At 44.1% G+C, this 16178-nt stretch overlaps 1 protein-coding gene across 1 annotated transcript in view; it reads left to right on the top strand.

The window, feature by feature from the left end:
* The window catches only part of FRMD3 (FERM domain containing 3), a 312589-nt gene that overhangs the window by 250710 nt on the left and 45701 nt on the right, over positions 1-16178 (top strand). Inside the window, exon 13 of the mRNA XM_022558882.2 lies at positions 4650-4774. Coding sequence (XP_022414590.1) covers positions 4650-4774 — 125 coding nt within the window. The remainder of the gene's footprint in view (positions 1-4649; positions 4775-16178) is intronic.

A 16178-nucleotide genomic window follows, 5' to 3' on the forward strand; every position in this document is an offset into this window, starting at 1 on the left:
TTAATGATTCTATTTTACAGATAAGGGAACTTGAGTCTCAGAGGAGTTAAATGATTTATCTGAGGTCATAAATATTTTGGTGGCAGAACTAAGCCTAGAACTCCAGCGTCCTGCTCCTGAGTCCTATATCCACTTTTCTGTGTTGCATCTGCCACCCTGAAAACCTCTGCATTCTCTAGAAGCTGGGGGGGCAGACCTACCCCAGGGGCTCAGCTTGGTTTTATTCTTCCAGCTTGAAGCTTGCGTGTTTGATCTTAAAATAAAAAGAAATACTCGATTCTTGGGAGTCCCCTTGATGGCACAAACACAAAGTAGGAAAATGTTTTTAACAATATACTTTCAGGGGGCTTCCCTGGTGGCGCAGTGGTTGAGAGTCCGCCTGCCGATGCAGGGGACACGGGTTCGTGCCCCGGTCCGGGAAGATCCCACATGCCGCGGAGCGGCTGGGCCCATGAGCCATGGCTGCTGAGCCTGCGTGTCTGGAGCCTGTGCTCTGCAATGGGAGAGGCCATGACAGTGAGAGGCCCGTGTACCGCAAAAAAAAAAAAAACACCAATATACTTTCAGAGAGACATATTCCAAATATGTTAATGAGATCAGAGAAGAATTTTTAAAAATACTTCTCTTTTAAATTTATGTTTGCACAATTTATGGGAATTAAGGCTTCCTAGGTCAAGGCTTCTCAAACTGTAGCTTGAACAGGGATCACCTGGGGATCCTGTTAAAATCAGATCCTGATTCATGAATCTGGCATTTCTAATGCTCTCCCAGATGATGGCCATGTGGCTAGTTCATGGTTTGCACCTTGAATAGCCAGGCTCTATATAACTGCTGGGGGAGGGGTTGAAGGGAGCAGATTGGCCCTAGTGAAAAGCTTTTCCTGGAGTGGACTGAACCACCAGAGCGGATGGGAAATGAAGCATCCATCAATTTATAGTTTTTCTTTTCTGGAATTTTCTAAAATCTCCCAGGGTATTACTGCAAACAAGGCTCTATAGGCCCGTTCGACACCGGTTCACATGTTCTTTCTTGCTCTTCCTCTACCCGCTTTTACCTGTTTGTGAAAGCCTATTGAGTTCACATCCTCTGGATGCCTCTCTCTGGTCCTCAGTTCTTTGGCAGTATCTCTCAAATCTCTGACATTACAAGGAAGAATTTGTTTAAAGTAATAATACAGAGTAAGCTCTGGGAGGACAAAGCTTGTGCCTATCTTGGTTATCTCCATCTTACCCATCAATTAACACAGCGCTTGGCTATAGTAGGAGGTCAGTAGATATTTGCTGAATGAATGTATGCACCAGGAGTGTGAGATGACAGCTTCACATCTGTAATTTTCTGAGACTTGAGATCTGTCCGTGGTGCTGCCCTGGGGACCTCGCCCTCCCAAGAGGCAGCACTGTGGTCAGAGCCACAGTGATGTGTGCCACTTACAGTAGCAACTTCTTGTTCCTTCCCAGTAGCTGGTTGCATGGTAGGAAATGTTTCTCTTACACAGTTATTGTATTTTCGAATTGTTCTGACTTCTTTGATGTGGCTGTCAAAAGTGAGAGTATAGCAATGAGCTCTCTTTATCTGGCAGTGCTCAGAGAGGCCTGCTAGTCTAGAATGGTGATGGTAAGACTTCAGTTATCTCTCCTCTAACTTGAGATTCTCCTCGTCAAAGAATAGCCAGTTCATAGACTCCTACTCCTGCTGAGATGTGTGTGACACAGAGAAACACACACAGACTAAGAACACTGTCTTGGGGTTTTTCTTTTTTTCAAAAAGAGAAGAAGCTCACTCTCGTGTTAGCTCATTGAACTTTGCTGATGACAGGATCCCCAAGTGGAACCCTATCGGCTGGCTACTTGGTGAGAATCACCTGCCCATTCCAAGGCCCAGTGAGGCGGAGGGCTGTAGCTCTGAGAGTTCAGGGTCGGCTCTTTAAGCCTCCTGGGCATAGAGCCACCACCAAGGGATACCCAGAAACAGCACTTGTACCTGAAATGAGCACCCATCTAGGAGTCACGAATGGGTCTAATCTTGGCTGTGTTGCTATGTCTTGCGTAAGTCACTTAACTTCTCGGATCATTAGTTTGTTCATCTATAAAATGAGATTCTTACATCTTTCCCCAACTTCTAGGTTTTGTTATGGCCATTAAAATACAGGGTATTAAAATTATAAAGTACCATAAAAATGTGAAGTGGTGATATTATTATCTCTCATCCAAAAATGGGAAGCTAGAACCTGACACACATGTTCACATTGAAGTCTCTTCAGATGGAGTTTTTACTCACAGGCCAGCAGCACTTCCTTTCATTCCAAGGAGTGGTTGCAGTAACTCCACTAGCCTCGCATTTGTTGCTCGATTTTATGCCACCATTTCTTGAAGCCAGTCTTAGAATATACCTGCAGTTGCCGAAGGAAACCTTTCTGCTCAGTAGAATCCTTAATGGCAGTTTCACTCAGAAACTGTTCTAGGCCAGGAGTGCACGTGAGTGGGCTGCAAAGCGGGTCAGGCATTTTGGCCGAGTCGGCTGGTGCCTGGACTCCGAGAGCGGGGGAACACAGCACGGACCCTCACCTGACAGGGAGCAAAAGAGCCTCCATAAAGGCTCGCTAAGGGTCCCTCCCTGCTGTGATATACATAGTAATTTCTGGGGGAGGGGGACAATGGAAAATGAGCTTTTCAGAGGTCAGAAAACTACATAGTCCACACAGACATGGCAACATGTGCTTTGCAGAACTAGGATCACAGTCATGAAGGCCACAGGGCTAATGGAAATCCCATGAAAAGCTCAGACAAATAAGAACCCTTCACAATAAAAGAAGTCATTGCTCATGGTGAATTTTAATCCCCCCTTGTTATTCCTTCCTTCCTTTCTTCCCCCCTGCAAGGAATCCCCACCTCCACTTCTTTCCCTGTAAACCCACCACCCCTGCCAGGACTTACCGCTGACATCACCTTCCCTGGGAGGTCTTTCCTGGCCCTCCCCTCACTCATAGCAGGATCACATGCCCCTCTCTGGTGCTCCCCTGGGACCTCGGCCGTCAGTCAGTCTCTTCCATGAGATGTGTGCTTTTCCAGCTGTGGCTGTAGCACATTAATGAGTCATGAAGTGAAAATAGTGGTCAAGACCAGCACTTTAAATGAAATTAAATAGAATGGAAGGTAAAACATAGTGGCTCACACATAGCAAGACTTACTATTGTTGCATGAAGCATTCTCTTTAGCTGTGTGTGCACTTGCGTGTGTGTGTGTGTGTGTGTGTGTACAGAGATATGATATCAAATGTAGTTTTTAATGTGAGTCTTGGTCAAAAAAGTTTGAAAGTCATGGTTCTAGAGAGTAAGTTATTTAAGGTGAGGGCCATGATTTCCCAGAACAATACATACATACCAGCTGCAAAATAAATGGTTGTAGAATGAAATAATGAAGAAAAGAACTCCATGGTTAAGCAAGTCCTTATAAATTTCCTTTCCAGTCAGTGGCAGCTGGGGGTGGGGGGCAGTGCTTTTAACTCTAGATGCTAACGGCTTCTCCCCTGTCCAGCTCCTATGCCCAACAGAAATGCCTGGGCTGTAAGGCGGTCCCATCAACTGGCCTGGAGAACACCTGTGACAGTCTGAAATGGCAACTTAATGCCAAGTTTACTTCAGTTTCAAACTGAACACCCCTTAACAAGATGCCAAGGGAGGTGCTGTAAGGCACGTGAGAATGGATAGGTCAGTCTCTGCCCTTAAGTTGCTTTATCAAGGTGGGGCTGATTAGTACCCCAGTAATTACAGGGCAACAGAGGTGACACATGTGACAGGTTGTGAAAGAAGGGACAGTAGTGTGAGAAGGAAGGGGGAGAGGGAGTTCGTTGTGAAGGCAATCCAGGAGGGCTTCAAGAAGAAGGCGACATTTGGCATCATCTTTGAAGGATGGGTTGGTTTGGGTTTTGACAGGAGACATGGGGATGGGAAGGGTGCTGAAACACCCACCAGAGGTACCCCACATCCCTGTCTGTCAGGGCAGACATTGTAAATGGGCTTCCTGGCTATCAGCCAGTAGCCTTGACGAGACACCTTTCCTTGCCATCTACTGCCCATTGAGCTACTGACATACGTGTGCTCCTTTCAAAAGGAGAAAGTGGAGCTGGGTTCTGTGTTTGGTTCGTGAGTGGGGTGTGAATTTGAATGGGAATATTAAGCATCGATATTAAATGTTGGACATCCAGCTCATGGCTATGGAAAGCCTGTGACATCTGCCTGGCAGAGTTTTTTTGTTTTTGTGTTTGTTTGGTGGTTGTTAAATTACTTTGAGCCATGCCCTTCATTCACTTTTCTGCATATGTAGTTCAGTGATACCTGCCTCTTGTGTATCTTTGTCACCCATGTCTTTTCTCAATGCCTTGTCTTGTCACATAGCATGTCCAAGTCTGATGACATGTGGAGAAATACGTTTTCTTTCACTGTGTTGCATTAGAACACATGGACATTATACCACGTATCAAGACCTTAAGGATAACAAGGGCTGTGTGTCTTAAGTGCTATGTCATCTTTACCACTGGCCTAATGCACTGTGTGAGTCTAGGGGCAGTTCCCAGCTCGGGTAGCCAACGGAGATGGAAGGGCCGGTGTTCCCAGTTGAAACCAGTTCCCTCCGGCTTGTGTCTGTTTTCAGAACCAGCATTACTCAGAGCCGCAGTTCCCACTCCTTGAACAAACAACTCATCATTAACATGGAGCCCCTGCAGCCCCTGCGGCCGTCCCCCAGTGAGCAGGAAGAGGAACTTCCACTGGGTGAGGGTAAGTACACTTCCTTCCAGAGCCTGGCATTGCAGGCTTACCCTGGGGGAATGAGGGAGGCACCAACCCTGGGTACCTTGGGTAATAGGTTGGGGTAGGGGTCAGAGTAAGTCATAAACTGTGTTTTTAGTAAATAAACTCTTCAGAGCTGGAAGACTGCATTATATTGAGAGTTCTATCAGTTTCTCCTGGAGAGAGTTCACTGGTACAAAGCATTCCTAAAATTATAAGTTAAAGCAGTAGTGGTGTTAGCCCCATACTATCCAATATGGTAGCCATTAGCCATGTGTAGCTATTTAAAATTAATTTTAAGTTAATAAAAATTCAGCTCCTCAGCCACATTAGCTAGATTTCCAATGCTCAACAGCCACATGTGGCTAATGGCTACCATCTTGGACAGCTCAGACCAAGAACATTCCCATCATTACAGAAAATTCTATTAGATGGTGATGTTTTTGACTATAATCACAATTAAATTAGTGGTTGTAACGAATTCTCCACAAATATCTCTACACTGGTCATCCCCTTTCTGCCTTACTATTTCTGTATCCCTTAATAAGAATTCCCTTTTCCACAGGGCCTTGTCTGACAGTTTTGATACAAGCTAAAATATATATGGTCCATTTTAGCCCCAAAGTTGTTATATTTGTAAAGGCTATATAATATGTGTGCTTCTAGGCTTCTTTTTTTGCTTTTAAGGGCTTTCCTTCAGGGAAGAATCTTACCACACCGCTTACCGCGTATACCTGGTGAGGCAAATATCACTCTCATTAATTTCAAAGTAAATTTTTAAAAATTCACATAAAATACAATTATTGGAACCTTGAACCCAAACATAACATGCTTTCCTTAAATTTCTGTGATTCTAGTTTCATCATTTAAAATCTGGATACTGGGCAGTTTCAAGAAGGCGGGTCACTGTGTCCCCGAGAGATCACCTTTACCTGCAGCTTTAAGTCAAGAATCCCGTCCATAGGGGAAAACTCTCCAGCCCATAATAAGAATATGGCTTGGGATGCACATATCCTTGGGAGAGGTCGTAGCAGCTGATTCACACTGAAGCATAAGGGGTTTTAGTAAATCTTTCCCTGAAAGGAAACTTGAATGGTTGGAAGGAGGACTGGGCAATGGGATGCCATAAATTTCATGGGTGGAAGGAAAATGTGCAAGATACGAAGGATGGGGTCTCAGGAGACACCTTTATCCCCAGCTCAGCCACAGGGTGATGATAACCAGAACGATCTTGTGATAATCGCCTTTATGCCCTGTCTCAACAACCAACTCCGTAAGCTCCATGCTAAATTAAACTTCTTAGCCCAGGGGTCCCTGGGTCCATGTTGCTTGTCTACATTTTTCAGCACCTTCTCTGTTTTTGTATGTTCCTCAAAGTGCAATGAAAGCAGCTTTTGTTTCTGATCACTAGTGATTTTCTGGGCTTCCTCCCATATGTCTGGAAGTTGGTTTGAGTGGAAATCATTTTTTCTGGAGGTCAGGATTAACCCAAGTTTGAATGAAGGAGGATATGGCTAATGGAGAAGAGGAGGGAAAAATAGATAACCCAAGCTTAGGATTGTGACTTTGCCTTGTCTGCAGAGATGGAAGCCTAGATGGGAATAAAACTCGGAAGACCAGTTACCATGGGGAATATGGAAGCCAGGCCACTGATGCCTTGTGAGCACCCTAGATGTGAAGGGGAGCCTGGGCAAGCTTTCCCTGGACCCTTCATTCCATTCAATTAATAGAAACTTCTGTTTTGCTCCATTTTCTATAATGAGGTTCCATTTCTAAATACTAACCTTGTCATTAACATGACAGCTGTGTGGACAAGAGACTTATGCATTGTAATTAACTGCAATAAAATTTCCATAATATATGATAGGAATCCATGAGCTACATTTTCAATTTTTCCAGTTATTTAAAATATGAATCTTTAATTCTTTCACCAGCTGTAAAGTCAAACTGTTAGGTTTCTCTGTTTAAATGTCCAAAATAGCTCTATAACTATCTAATAAAATTCTCTTTTCTAGGAGAACTGTCCCCTTATGGAACATCTTTGTGGGTTTTGAAACTCAGGCAAATCATAGCAACTTGCAGGGTATAGAATCAATTTAAAAGGAAGAGAAGTAGAAACGACAGTATTGTTAAATGCCCAGTATATAGAAAGAACTTCCCAGTCTAGAAAAGAGAGCAAAATCTTCTTAGGGACCATGAAATTCAAAGTTATGATTCCCACAGTCAACATAGCTACGTTCTTGATACCCTTATATCTCAGTTACTATTTTAGAGTCAAATTCTGCTTCATGTGTCTTATCTTTGAGTATCAGGTAATGGGATTTAAACATTCTATAGGGATAAATAGATTATTTAATAGGTCTGTATGTCTCTGATATATGAAGAGAAGAGAGGCAGAGAATACAGCTTTGAACAAAGATGTCTCCACTTTTGTGGATGGGCAGATGCAGTGCGATGAATTTAGTTTCACCCTTGTATTTTGATATTGCAATTTTTTGTGTCTGATCAAGAACCAAATTGAAGAAATTAGAATTTCACTCCTTCCTTAATACAACAGCTCTGGCAAAGATGTGGTATACAACTAAGTAGACCATACTTAGCTGTGGAAGTTGCTGTGGCCCTATGAAGATGAAGATACTCTCTTTTCCCTGGAGACTCACAGCCTGTTGGGGAGACAGCAGTGGGATCACAGAGGTGAAGAGTAGGTTCTACCTCTGCTGACTGGGTTGCATGCTCACTTTTCTGTGTGCCTCACGAGATACTGGTGCCTCAAGCTGCCTGGAGAGCCTCTTGTTCCCTTTCAGTCTTATCAGAGTATATGGCATAAAGTTGGGGGCACAGGAATGAATGGATGAGACTGACAGGCAGAGGGAGTCGTGGGTGGTCTGGTCAACTTGCATTGGATGCTTGTGTGGCTTCCAGGGAAGAGGGGTCGGGGAAGAATGAAAGGTGAGGCAGAAAGTTAGGGAAGGACCAGATTGTGATGGGCCTCACCCAAATTGCTGGAGAGTTTAGACTTTAACCCAAGGGCAGTTGGAAGGCACTGGAGGATTTCAAGCATGGACCTGATTGGAATTGTGTTTTGTATCTCTTGTGTGTGGGCAGAGGACAGGTTAGAGATGGGTATGGCTAGAGCAGTTTTTCAATCTCAGCACTGTTGACCGTTGAGCTGGATAATTCTTTGTCGGGGGCTGGCTTGTGCTTTGTAGGATGTTTAGCAGCATCCCTGGCTTCTATCGAGTAGTACCCAACCAGTCTGGACAACCAAAAATGTCTCCAGGTATTGCCAGATGCCCTTGGGAACAAAACAACTGCCTGAGAATTACTGTGTTGGAAGCACAGAGACCCCGCAAGAGCCACTGCAATAGCCCAGAGACTAGATTAAACGAGGGTTGAGCTGAGGCAGAAGGTGGGATGGGGAGAAGGCAGTGGGCTCTAGCTAGTAAGCAGCAGAGTTGTTGACACATGTAAGGTGCCTGTGGATTCCTGTCCAGGTGCTGTCCTTGTCTCCAAGAACTTGAGAGGGAAAAGACCTTAACCTCTTTGGAAATGAGACTGTTCTGAGACACAGGAAGGTTCCAGTGACATGTCAACATCAGAGAGGCGATGGCAAAAATGATTTCATTTAGATATTGGAAACTTTGGAAGAGTTAGATACTTCACTGAGCTTCAGACACAGAGTGGAGGAGACTTAGACATCTCTGCTTACCTTTGACGTCGTTATTCCTCATCTCTATACAGTGGCTCCGATTCTTGTTTGGGGGATTCAAATCACACATTTTGAAATTGGATCCATAAACAGGTGAAGGTTGGCAGTCTGAGCCCTGTTAAAAGAGTTGTCTGATTAGGAATTTTTAAAAAATCAGATTGGGAGAAGAAAGAAGGACCTTAACCCTGACCCTTGGAGGCACCATCTCCTGGAGGTCACGGGAAGGTCCTGGTGCCTTGTCTCGCGTGGGTGCCATGGTGGTGACATCTCTGCTGCCGTCATGACTCTCGGTGGTCCCGACCACCCATTTGTCTGACAATCTCTTTCTATTCTTCCTGGAACTTCAAGATTCTCAAAGACAGCTGGAGAGAGCATGATTGCCCAGATGAGCTCAGGGGCGTTCTGGGAGAGAACGCGTAACCCCGTTCACCCAAACGACAGCTGGAGGATTATCTCTGAGGTTGGCTGTGTCTGTAGAGAAAAAACAAAATCAGTTCCTAGGCACCACTAAGCAGTGAGAAAGTTTTCAACGTTACCCCAAAGTTGCTCAGCTACAGGATCCGAGTAGGTTAGTGCTGTGGAAAGCTTTAGATGTGAATAGCAAACCATTTGAAAAGTGCCACTTCAAGTTTATGAAAATTTCCGGAGAAGAAAATATTGAGAGTGGAAATTGTTCCGGGTGACAATGACATTTTCAGGAGTGATTAATCTGAATATATTCACATGCAAAATGGAGTAGGGTTCACAGTGTATACAGCAAAATGCTTGCATGTTTTATTAGTAGAGTGTATTTTTCGTTAAGGAAAATAGATTATGGTAGAGAAGGGGAATGGAATGTATCACGTGAGACTTGGTAGCCGGCAATTACCAACGCCCGGTGAAGGTCACTCTCGTCCACCAGAGTGATGGTACGAGCTGGCATGATTAAACAGGCAGGAAACCATGCTTTCTTCTCCTTGGTAGACACAACTAAATAAGAGTTGAAAACGTTTGACACCCTCCTGCTGGCAAAACAAGAGCACAATGGAGACACCAAAATTTCCATAAAGGAATGTCTTGGGGATGGCAGTGTGATTGGTTTGAGGGTGGCTTAAAGCTGCATTTGTATGCGATTGAGAAAATGTCTATATCAATGAATAGATGGGAATTAAGTAGGGCAGTAAAACTAACTCTCCCGAGCCACACTTTCGCACTGTCCCTGTAAGTGTGTATGTGTGCGTGCGTGCATGTGTATGCGACTGCATGTGTGTGTCATGGATGTGGCTCTGTGTGGGGTGGGTAGGGGGCGGTGGGGGTGTTTTAAGGGTCATTTACAGTGTCTGCTCTAACCATAGGTGACTTAAGTTGGTGTCACTGAAATTCTAGAAAGTCTGTATGTGAACCTGTGAAGGCATTTTGAGCATATAAAAAGCGTATAGTTCTCATCCGTCAAGCATGCCACACTTGTGACCCCACCCTGCTCCACCCTAACACTTAACAGGTGACCCACAGGGCCAACTGTGGTCTCCATGTGCAGGTTTTTCTGTACCATAGCAGGCAGAGCCTTTCATACCCTACACAGTTGTTCCAATCCTATCACTGTTGGAATCTCTAACAGCCCACGGCTGCCATGGTTACACTGACTGCAGTGAGTCTGGTCTCCTCCCTGGTTATCTGATATGAAAACTTTTCTCCCTCTTTTCTTCCTTTGTGGAGTTCCATGGCCAGGGCTCAAATAGATTTACCCTCTTCTCAGGGTGTCAGAGTCTCTCTTCCACGCCATTTTCCCCCATGTGCCAAGTAATTTCTTCGTTTTGGCTTAGGGTATGTCAGGATATGCGTTGGGAGTGACACGCTGGTCTTTTTGAAATTTCTTTTATGTTATGTTTCATCAAACAGTAGGAGCTGTTTCTAAATCCTGTGGGACCACCTTTCCCCTGTGGTTACTGCTACCTGGTGACAGCAGACCGTTAGCACCAGCTCTAATTACTCTTGTCCCTGCCATTGGGTTTGGGGTGGCTATTTGTTTGTATTTTCTCATTACAAAACTAATAATTTATCATCTTCTAGAAAATCTAGAGAGAATAAAAAAGCATAAACAAGGAGAAAAAGACCACCTTCCAGATTGTCCTACCTGCTGGAGCCAGTCGATGTTAATGTGTTAATAATTTTTGTCCCTATGTGCTTTAAGGCCATTTCCGTCATCTTGAGTGTAAAATTTTTTTAATTCCTGCTTTGTTTGCTTAATGTTGAAAACGTGAGTGCATGAAAACATATGATAAATTGAACTATAGGCCAAACCGTGAATTGGGAGCATATTTAAGGCGAATGTGGACACATGGGTTAATGCCCTGAATTAGAACGACCACACAAAGTGCTGTTTTAAGCATCTTTTTGGCATTGCTCAGATTTGGGCTCTCCCAGATTTTCCAGTTAATGGCACCCTTGGTCTCCCACTGCTGATAGGCATGCAGCAGCCGAACCTGCTTCCACAGGAGCCAGGAGCCTCCGCAGAGCAGAAGCCAGCTTCTGGTTTTATTTATAACTGCAGTATCGGATTAGCAGAGCCAAAATTCAGAATTCTTTATCACATTTATTGAATTCGGGAAGTTTGGGTCGGCAACTCCTCTAGGGTAGGAGATGCCAAGAGCAACTTAGGGAAAGAGATAAAGGCCTCCTGAGTGAGCTCTGCAAATTCGTATTTGGAAGCTCCTCAAAGCTTTCACCTTCCCCTTTGGTGCTTTTCTTTGGAGTTGGTGTCATCTTCGGAACTTTGGTTTCTGGTATTTACTGATGACTGAACATACTTGAAAGAGAGCTTTGTAATTTGAAGGATTTACAGTGCTGGAAGGAAGCTAAATGCCTTGTTCCTGATGCAGTTTAAGTGTTTTTATCTTACATGGATTTGGTACTTTACATCATACGATGCCAACATGTGCATCATTTCAGTTCTGTAGTTGGCTACATGTGATAAATTGTTCATTTTAAGAAATATCGTTTTCCTCAGCATAAACACAGCAGTGCTTTGGGTAGCTGCTCTGTTTCTGCATTAATGCCTTGCACCAATGGGGAAACAAACTCTGGTCTCAGATCATCCACCTTTGGGAGCATCATATTCCTCGTCTCTGAGACAAGAAGATAGGACTTGAGCACCACTCAAATGCTTTTTAGCTCTAAATTCTTCAGTTCTTTTGCTTAATGTCAAGGTCAAATTCCAGGACTATGGTTTGAGGTCTTTCACAATAAGTATGCAAACCTGGGGACAGGAATATTTTTCAGAGCTTTTGGGAGTTAGAGGGAATGTTAAGGATGTTCTAGCACAAGGGTTGGCAAACTGGCCGGTGGCCCACTGCCTCTTTTTTTTTTTCTGGCCCAAGAGCTAACGGTTACATTTTAAATGATTCTATCAGTACCTACATAGTATCCTTGATTTTACCTCTTGGCCCACAAAGCCTCAAATGTACTATCTGGGCCTTTAGAGAGAACGTTTGCTGATCCATGATGTAGCACATCCCCCTCTGCATTCTACAAATGAGAAAGCTCAGAGAGAGGAGACTGTTTGCCCAAAGTCACGGAGCTGGGTGAGTACTGGGGTTGGGATCTGGTCTTGTTTGTCAAATTTATCTAAAACAGTTCAACTTCTTCTTGCGAAAACAGAACCATTAACTACGGAACTACATTTAGTTTTCAATAACAACAAATGAATTATCAAAAGAGACACCTTATCCTATATAAACGTGGGGAACCTCTGTGATTCAGTGAGAAGAGCTGCTGCATATTTGGGGCAAAGGTTTGAGCGTTTGGCCTTCAGTCACAGCCTGCCAGGACCCTGTGACTCCTCAGAGACTTCCAGCCCACCAGGAGCATCACCTTCCCTGGGCACCAGTGGTGGTGAGGCTGTGGACACATGTGCCACACCAAACGGAATTCCTAGTAGACCTGGGTTGCAGGGCAAACAGCCTTCATGCAGGAAGGCTTTCTCCCCTCTGGGAATCATGTTCTCATTTTAAAGCTGAATTTGTTAAATAAGGAATGGCTCACTCCGGGCCTAGTTCTAATTACTCACAGTCTGTGTTGAGAATCTTTGTCTTATTAGTGAGAACAACTCAGTTCTGAGCTTCCCAAATCACTGCTCTGGCTCAGGTTGGCACTTGGCTGCCACACCTGAGTATTAATAATCAATTGCTTTAAAGGATTCAGCTGGGATAAAAAAAAAAATATGTCAGTCAAGTGCCCCATGAAGTAATCTGGTCACGGTCCTTGAAGGTTAGGATGTGAGCCAGGCGAGAGTGTCAGCATATGAGCAGCTGTGACAGCCGGAGTGTGGTCTGTGACAGGGAAGACATTCTGCTTTGGCCCTTGGACAAGAAAACATTCCCACCACATCCCTAAGAAACCGCAGGAGAGGAAAAGTGAAGATATTGCTAAACCATTGTCATTAGAAAGCAGAGGCTATCATTTTCTGAATTCCACAGTCAGCATGGGGTCCTATTTTCTACTGTTTCTGTTAGTGGGTTGGTAGTGAGTGTTAAGTAAATGTTCTTTGTGATACCCAGGCTTACATTGAGGCAGGAGCTCACAGAATCTCCCTTCCTCCCACCTCTGTTGTTAAGACCCTGTGCCAGTTATGTGAAAGAAAGTGTTGGGCAGTGTAGGCTAGTTCCACTCTTTTAGGGAGGTGTCTCGGGCAGTACGGGCAGGGTTCAGAAAAGAGGCTCCGGTCAGTTGGCACACGGCTGGATGTTGGGTGTGTCCACTGGGGTGCATGTCCAATGCCATCTGCAGAGCGGTGCAGCTTTTCTCTTGGTTTGGCTGATGGAGAATTGGAGGCCCTAGAGCCATGGCTTCCAGACCCTGCATTTATACAATGGCCCACTGGGGTGGAGGAAATAACTATCCAGATTTCTATTGGGACTTTACTTTTATCACCTCCTCAAAAAATTTCTATTGCATAAGTTTTATAATGGATATAATATATCAAGAGAACTGTACATGTATCCAATTTATAAATAAATACTTATTTTTTCATAAGTATGAACAAACATGTTTCCCCCCAAAAAAGGTTTGGATATAGCTGCTCTAGATCTTACCAATGAGCACACCAAGAAGAAGAGGCAGGGCGTGTTTCTGAAACTCTCAAATCCCTGTTCATGCCCAAACTCCAGATTCCTAAAATAGATGTGAGAGCTATCTGCTCTAGTTACGGTGGTGACATGCCATTTTACATGCTTTTGGTCTTTCATGCTGGTAAACCAGGGTGAGTCATCCAAGCACAGTCTAGACCTTTGCTAAGCTCTTTGGTAGGTGCTGTGTCACTCTCGCTGAAGTGTTCTGTGGTGGCCCTGAGTCCCCGATTTACATGAATGCCGGACTCCCTTTTTGTTGTTGTCGTTGTTATTGTTTCAAAAATCCTTCAAATTCTTTATTTTATTGAAGTATAGTTGATTTACAATGTTGTTAATTTCTGCTGTACAGCAAGTTGACTCAGTTATACACATACATACATTCTTTTTCATATTCCTTTCCATATGGTTTATCACAGGTTATTGAATATAGTTCCCTGTGCTATACAGTAGGACCTTGCTGTTTATCCATCCTATATATAATAGTTTGCATCTGCTAATCCCAAACTCCCAGGCCATCTCTCCCCCACCCCACTCCCCCTTGGCAACCACAGGTCTGTTCTCTATGTCTGTGAGTCTGTTTCTGTTTTGTAGATAAGTTCATTTGTGCCATAGTTTAGATTCCACATATAAGTGATATCATATGGTATTTGTTTTTCTCTGTCTGACTTACTTCACTTAGTATATTAATCTCTAGGTCCATCCATGTTGCTGCAAATGGCCTTATTTCATTCTATTTTTATGGCTGAGTAGTATTCCATTGTATATATGTACCACATCTTCTTTATCCATTCATCTGTCGGTGGGCATTTAGGCTGTTTCCATGTCTCGGCAATTGTGAATAGTGCTGCTATGAACACAGGGGTGCATGCATCTTTTCAAATTATAGTTTTGTCCATATATATGCCCAGGAGTGAGATGGACTCTACTTTCTGAGTATACACAGGACACAACCTTAGTGGGGATCCTCTGGTGGTGGGAAGAGCATTGGATAGAGACTGAGAGGGCTGGGGTTCATTCATTCACTTGATAAACAGTTACTTCTTCTCTGGTATGTGCTGGACACTGGCAGTACCTGGATCTTATTTCCTCTTTTATAAAACAAGGTGAGATGGTTTCTAAGTTTCCTCCACACTCTGACTGTCCTTTAGTAATTCTTCCCCATATTCCTGCTGTTCTTAATTATGTGCTTTTGGATCACTCATCATTACTTCCAAAAACAAAAGGTATAAACATCTTCTTTTTAAATGTGGTTAATGAAACAGTAAGCATGTGGCACAATGATCTATAAAAGCAGGGTTACATTTTTCCTTTATTTTTTGTAAGTTGCAAACTTCCAGCATAAAATTGAAAATTAATAGTAGCTAGCTTAAAAGGGAATATGAAATGAACACTTCCTCACTTAAAAGAGCCCTCACCTCCTTTAATGTCTCCTCTTAGAAGAGAAGTCCAATTTGGGAGCTTTTTAGTCCCCCCAGTCTCCACTTCAGCATAAAAAAAAAATGTGAAAATGGGCAGATGGTCTGGCTGAAAGAGAAATAAATAGGGTTTTCAGGATGACCCACGTGATAATCTGAACACAGACTGGATTAAAGGAAGGAGTATCCATACTAGAAAAAAGAGAGCAGCCCTTGTGATCTATGGCTTGTCAGTCTCTGCCTGAGCCCCTCTGCAGCTGCACCATTTGGCCCCTAAATAGAGGCTGAGCCCCACCCCCGACTCCAGGGCCAATCCTACCTTGCTCTGGGAGGGAATGAATAGTCTGAAGCCCAGCTTCTTGGCTCAGGCTGTGAGTTCTGCTCTCTCTATTGCTCTGCCCCGTCTTCTCCTGGTCTGCATGCCAGCCTTGCTCCCTTCCTGAGTCTCTGCCCTGGTGGTGCCCCTGGTACTCTACTCCTCCAGGACCTTGAAGGCCCCTCTCCCTGGGGCTAGGCCATACTCTGCTGGTGGACAGCCTGCATGGTGCTCCCTTCCTGTCTTGTGTTTCTCAGGGCCATGTTCTGTTCCTTCTCAGAGCAGACTCTTTCCCAGCACTGGCCCCATCTTGAGTAGAGGGGTCTGATCTTAAATGCCCATCGTCTCCGGTTAAACTTCTCTCACTGCCCAGTGGTGTCATGAAATACAAAACTGTCAAATCCATCAGCAAAATCCTTTTTACTTTAACCTTTCAAATATACCCCAGAATCATTGCCACTGCACCACTCCAGCTGCAGCCACTCTTGTCTCCCTCAAGAGATAACAGTATCTCTGCTTCTACACTGCCCACCTCCCCCGACCCCTGTTTTCCACACAGCAGCCAGGGTGATCTTTTGTAAGTGGAACTTGGATCTAGTTAGGTTCCCTATGAGGCCCTGTGAGCTTGATCCCTACCCACCCTTAGACCATTTCCTACTGCTTTCCTCTTGAATCTCTGTGTTCTTACCACATTGGTCTTCTGACCTTGTTGCCACCACAGGGCCTTTGCACAGCTGATTTATCTACCTAGAAGGGCCTTTCCTCTGATCTGTGCATGACTGGCTGTTTCTTTTTCTTTTCTTTTTTTTTTTTTTTAACATCTTCATTGGAGTGTAATTGCTTTTGG

Source organism: Delphinapterus leucas, chromosome 6 (assembly GCF_059928025.1).
Source record: "Delphinapterus leucas isolate spDelLeu-1000000601 "Yukka" chromosome 6, BTC_Dleu_Yukka2, whole genome shotgun sequence".
Lineage (NCBI taxonomy): Eukaryota > Metazoa > Chordata > Mammalia > Artiodactyla > Monodontidae > Delphinapterus > Delphinapterus leucas.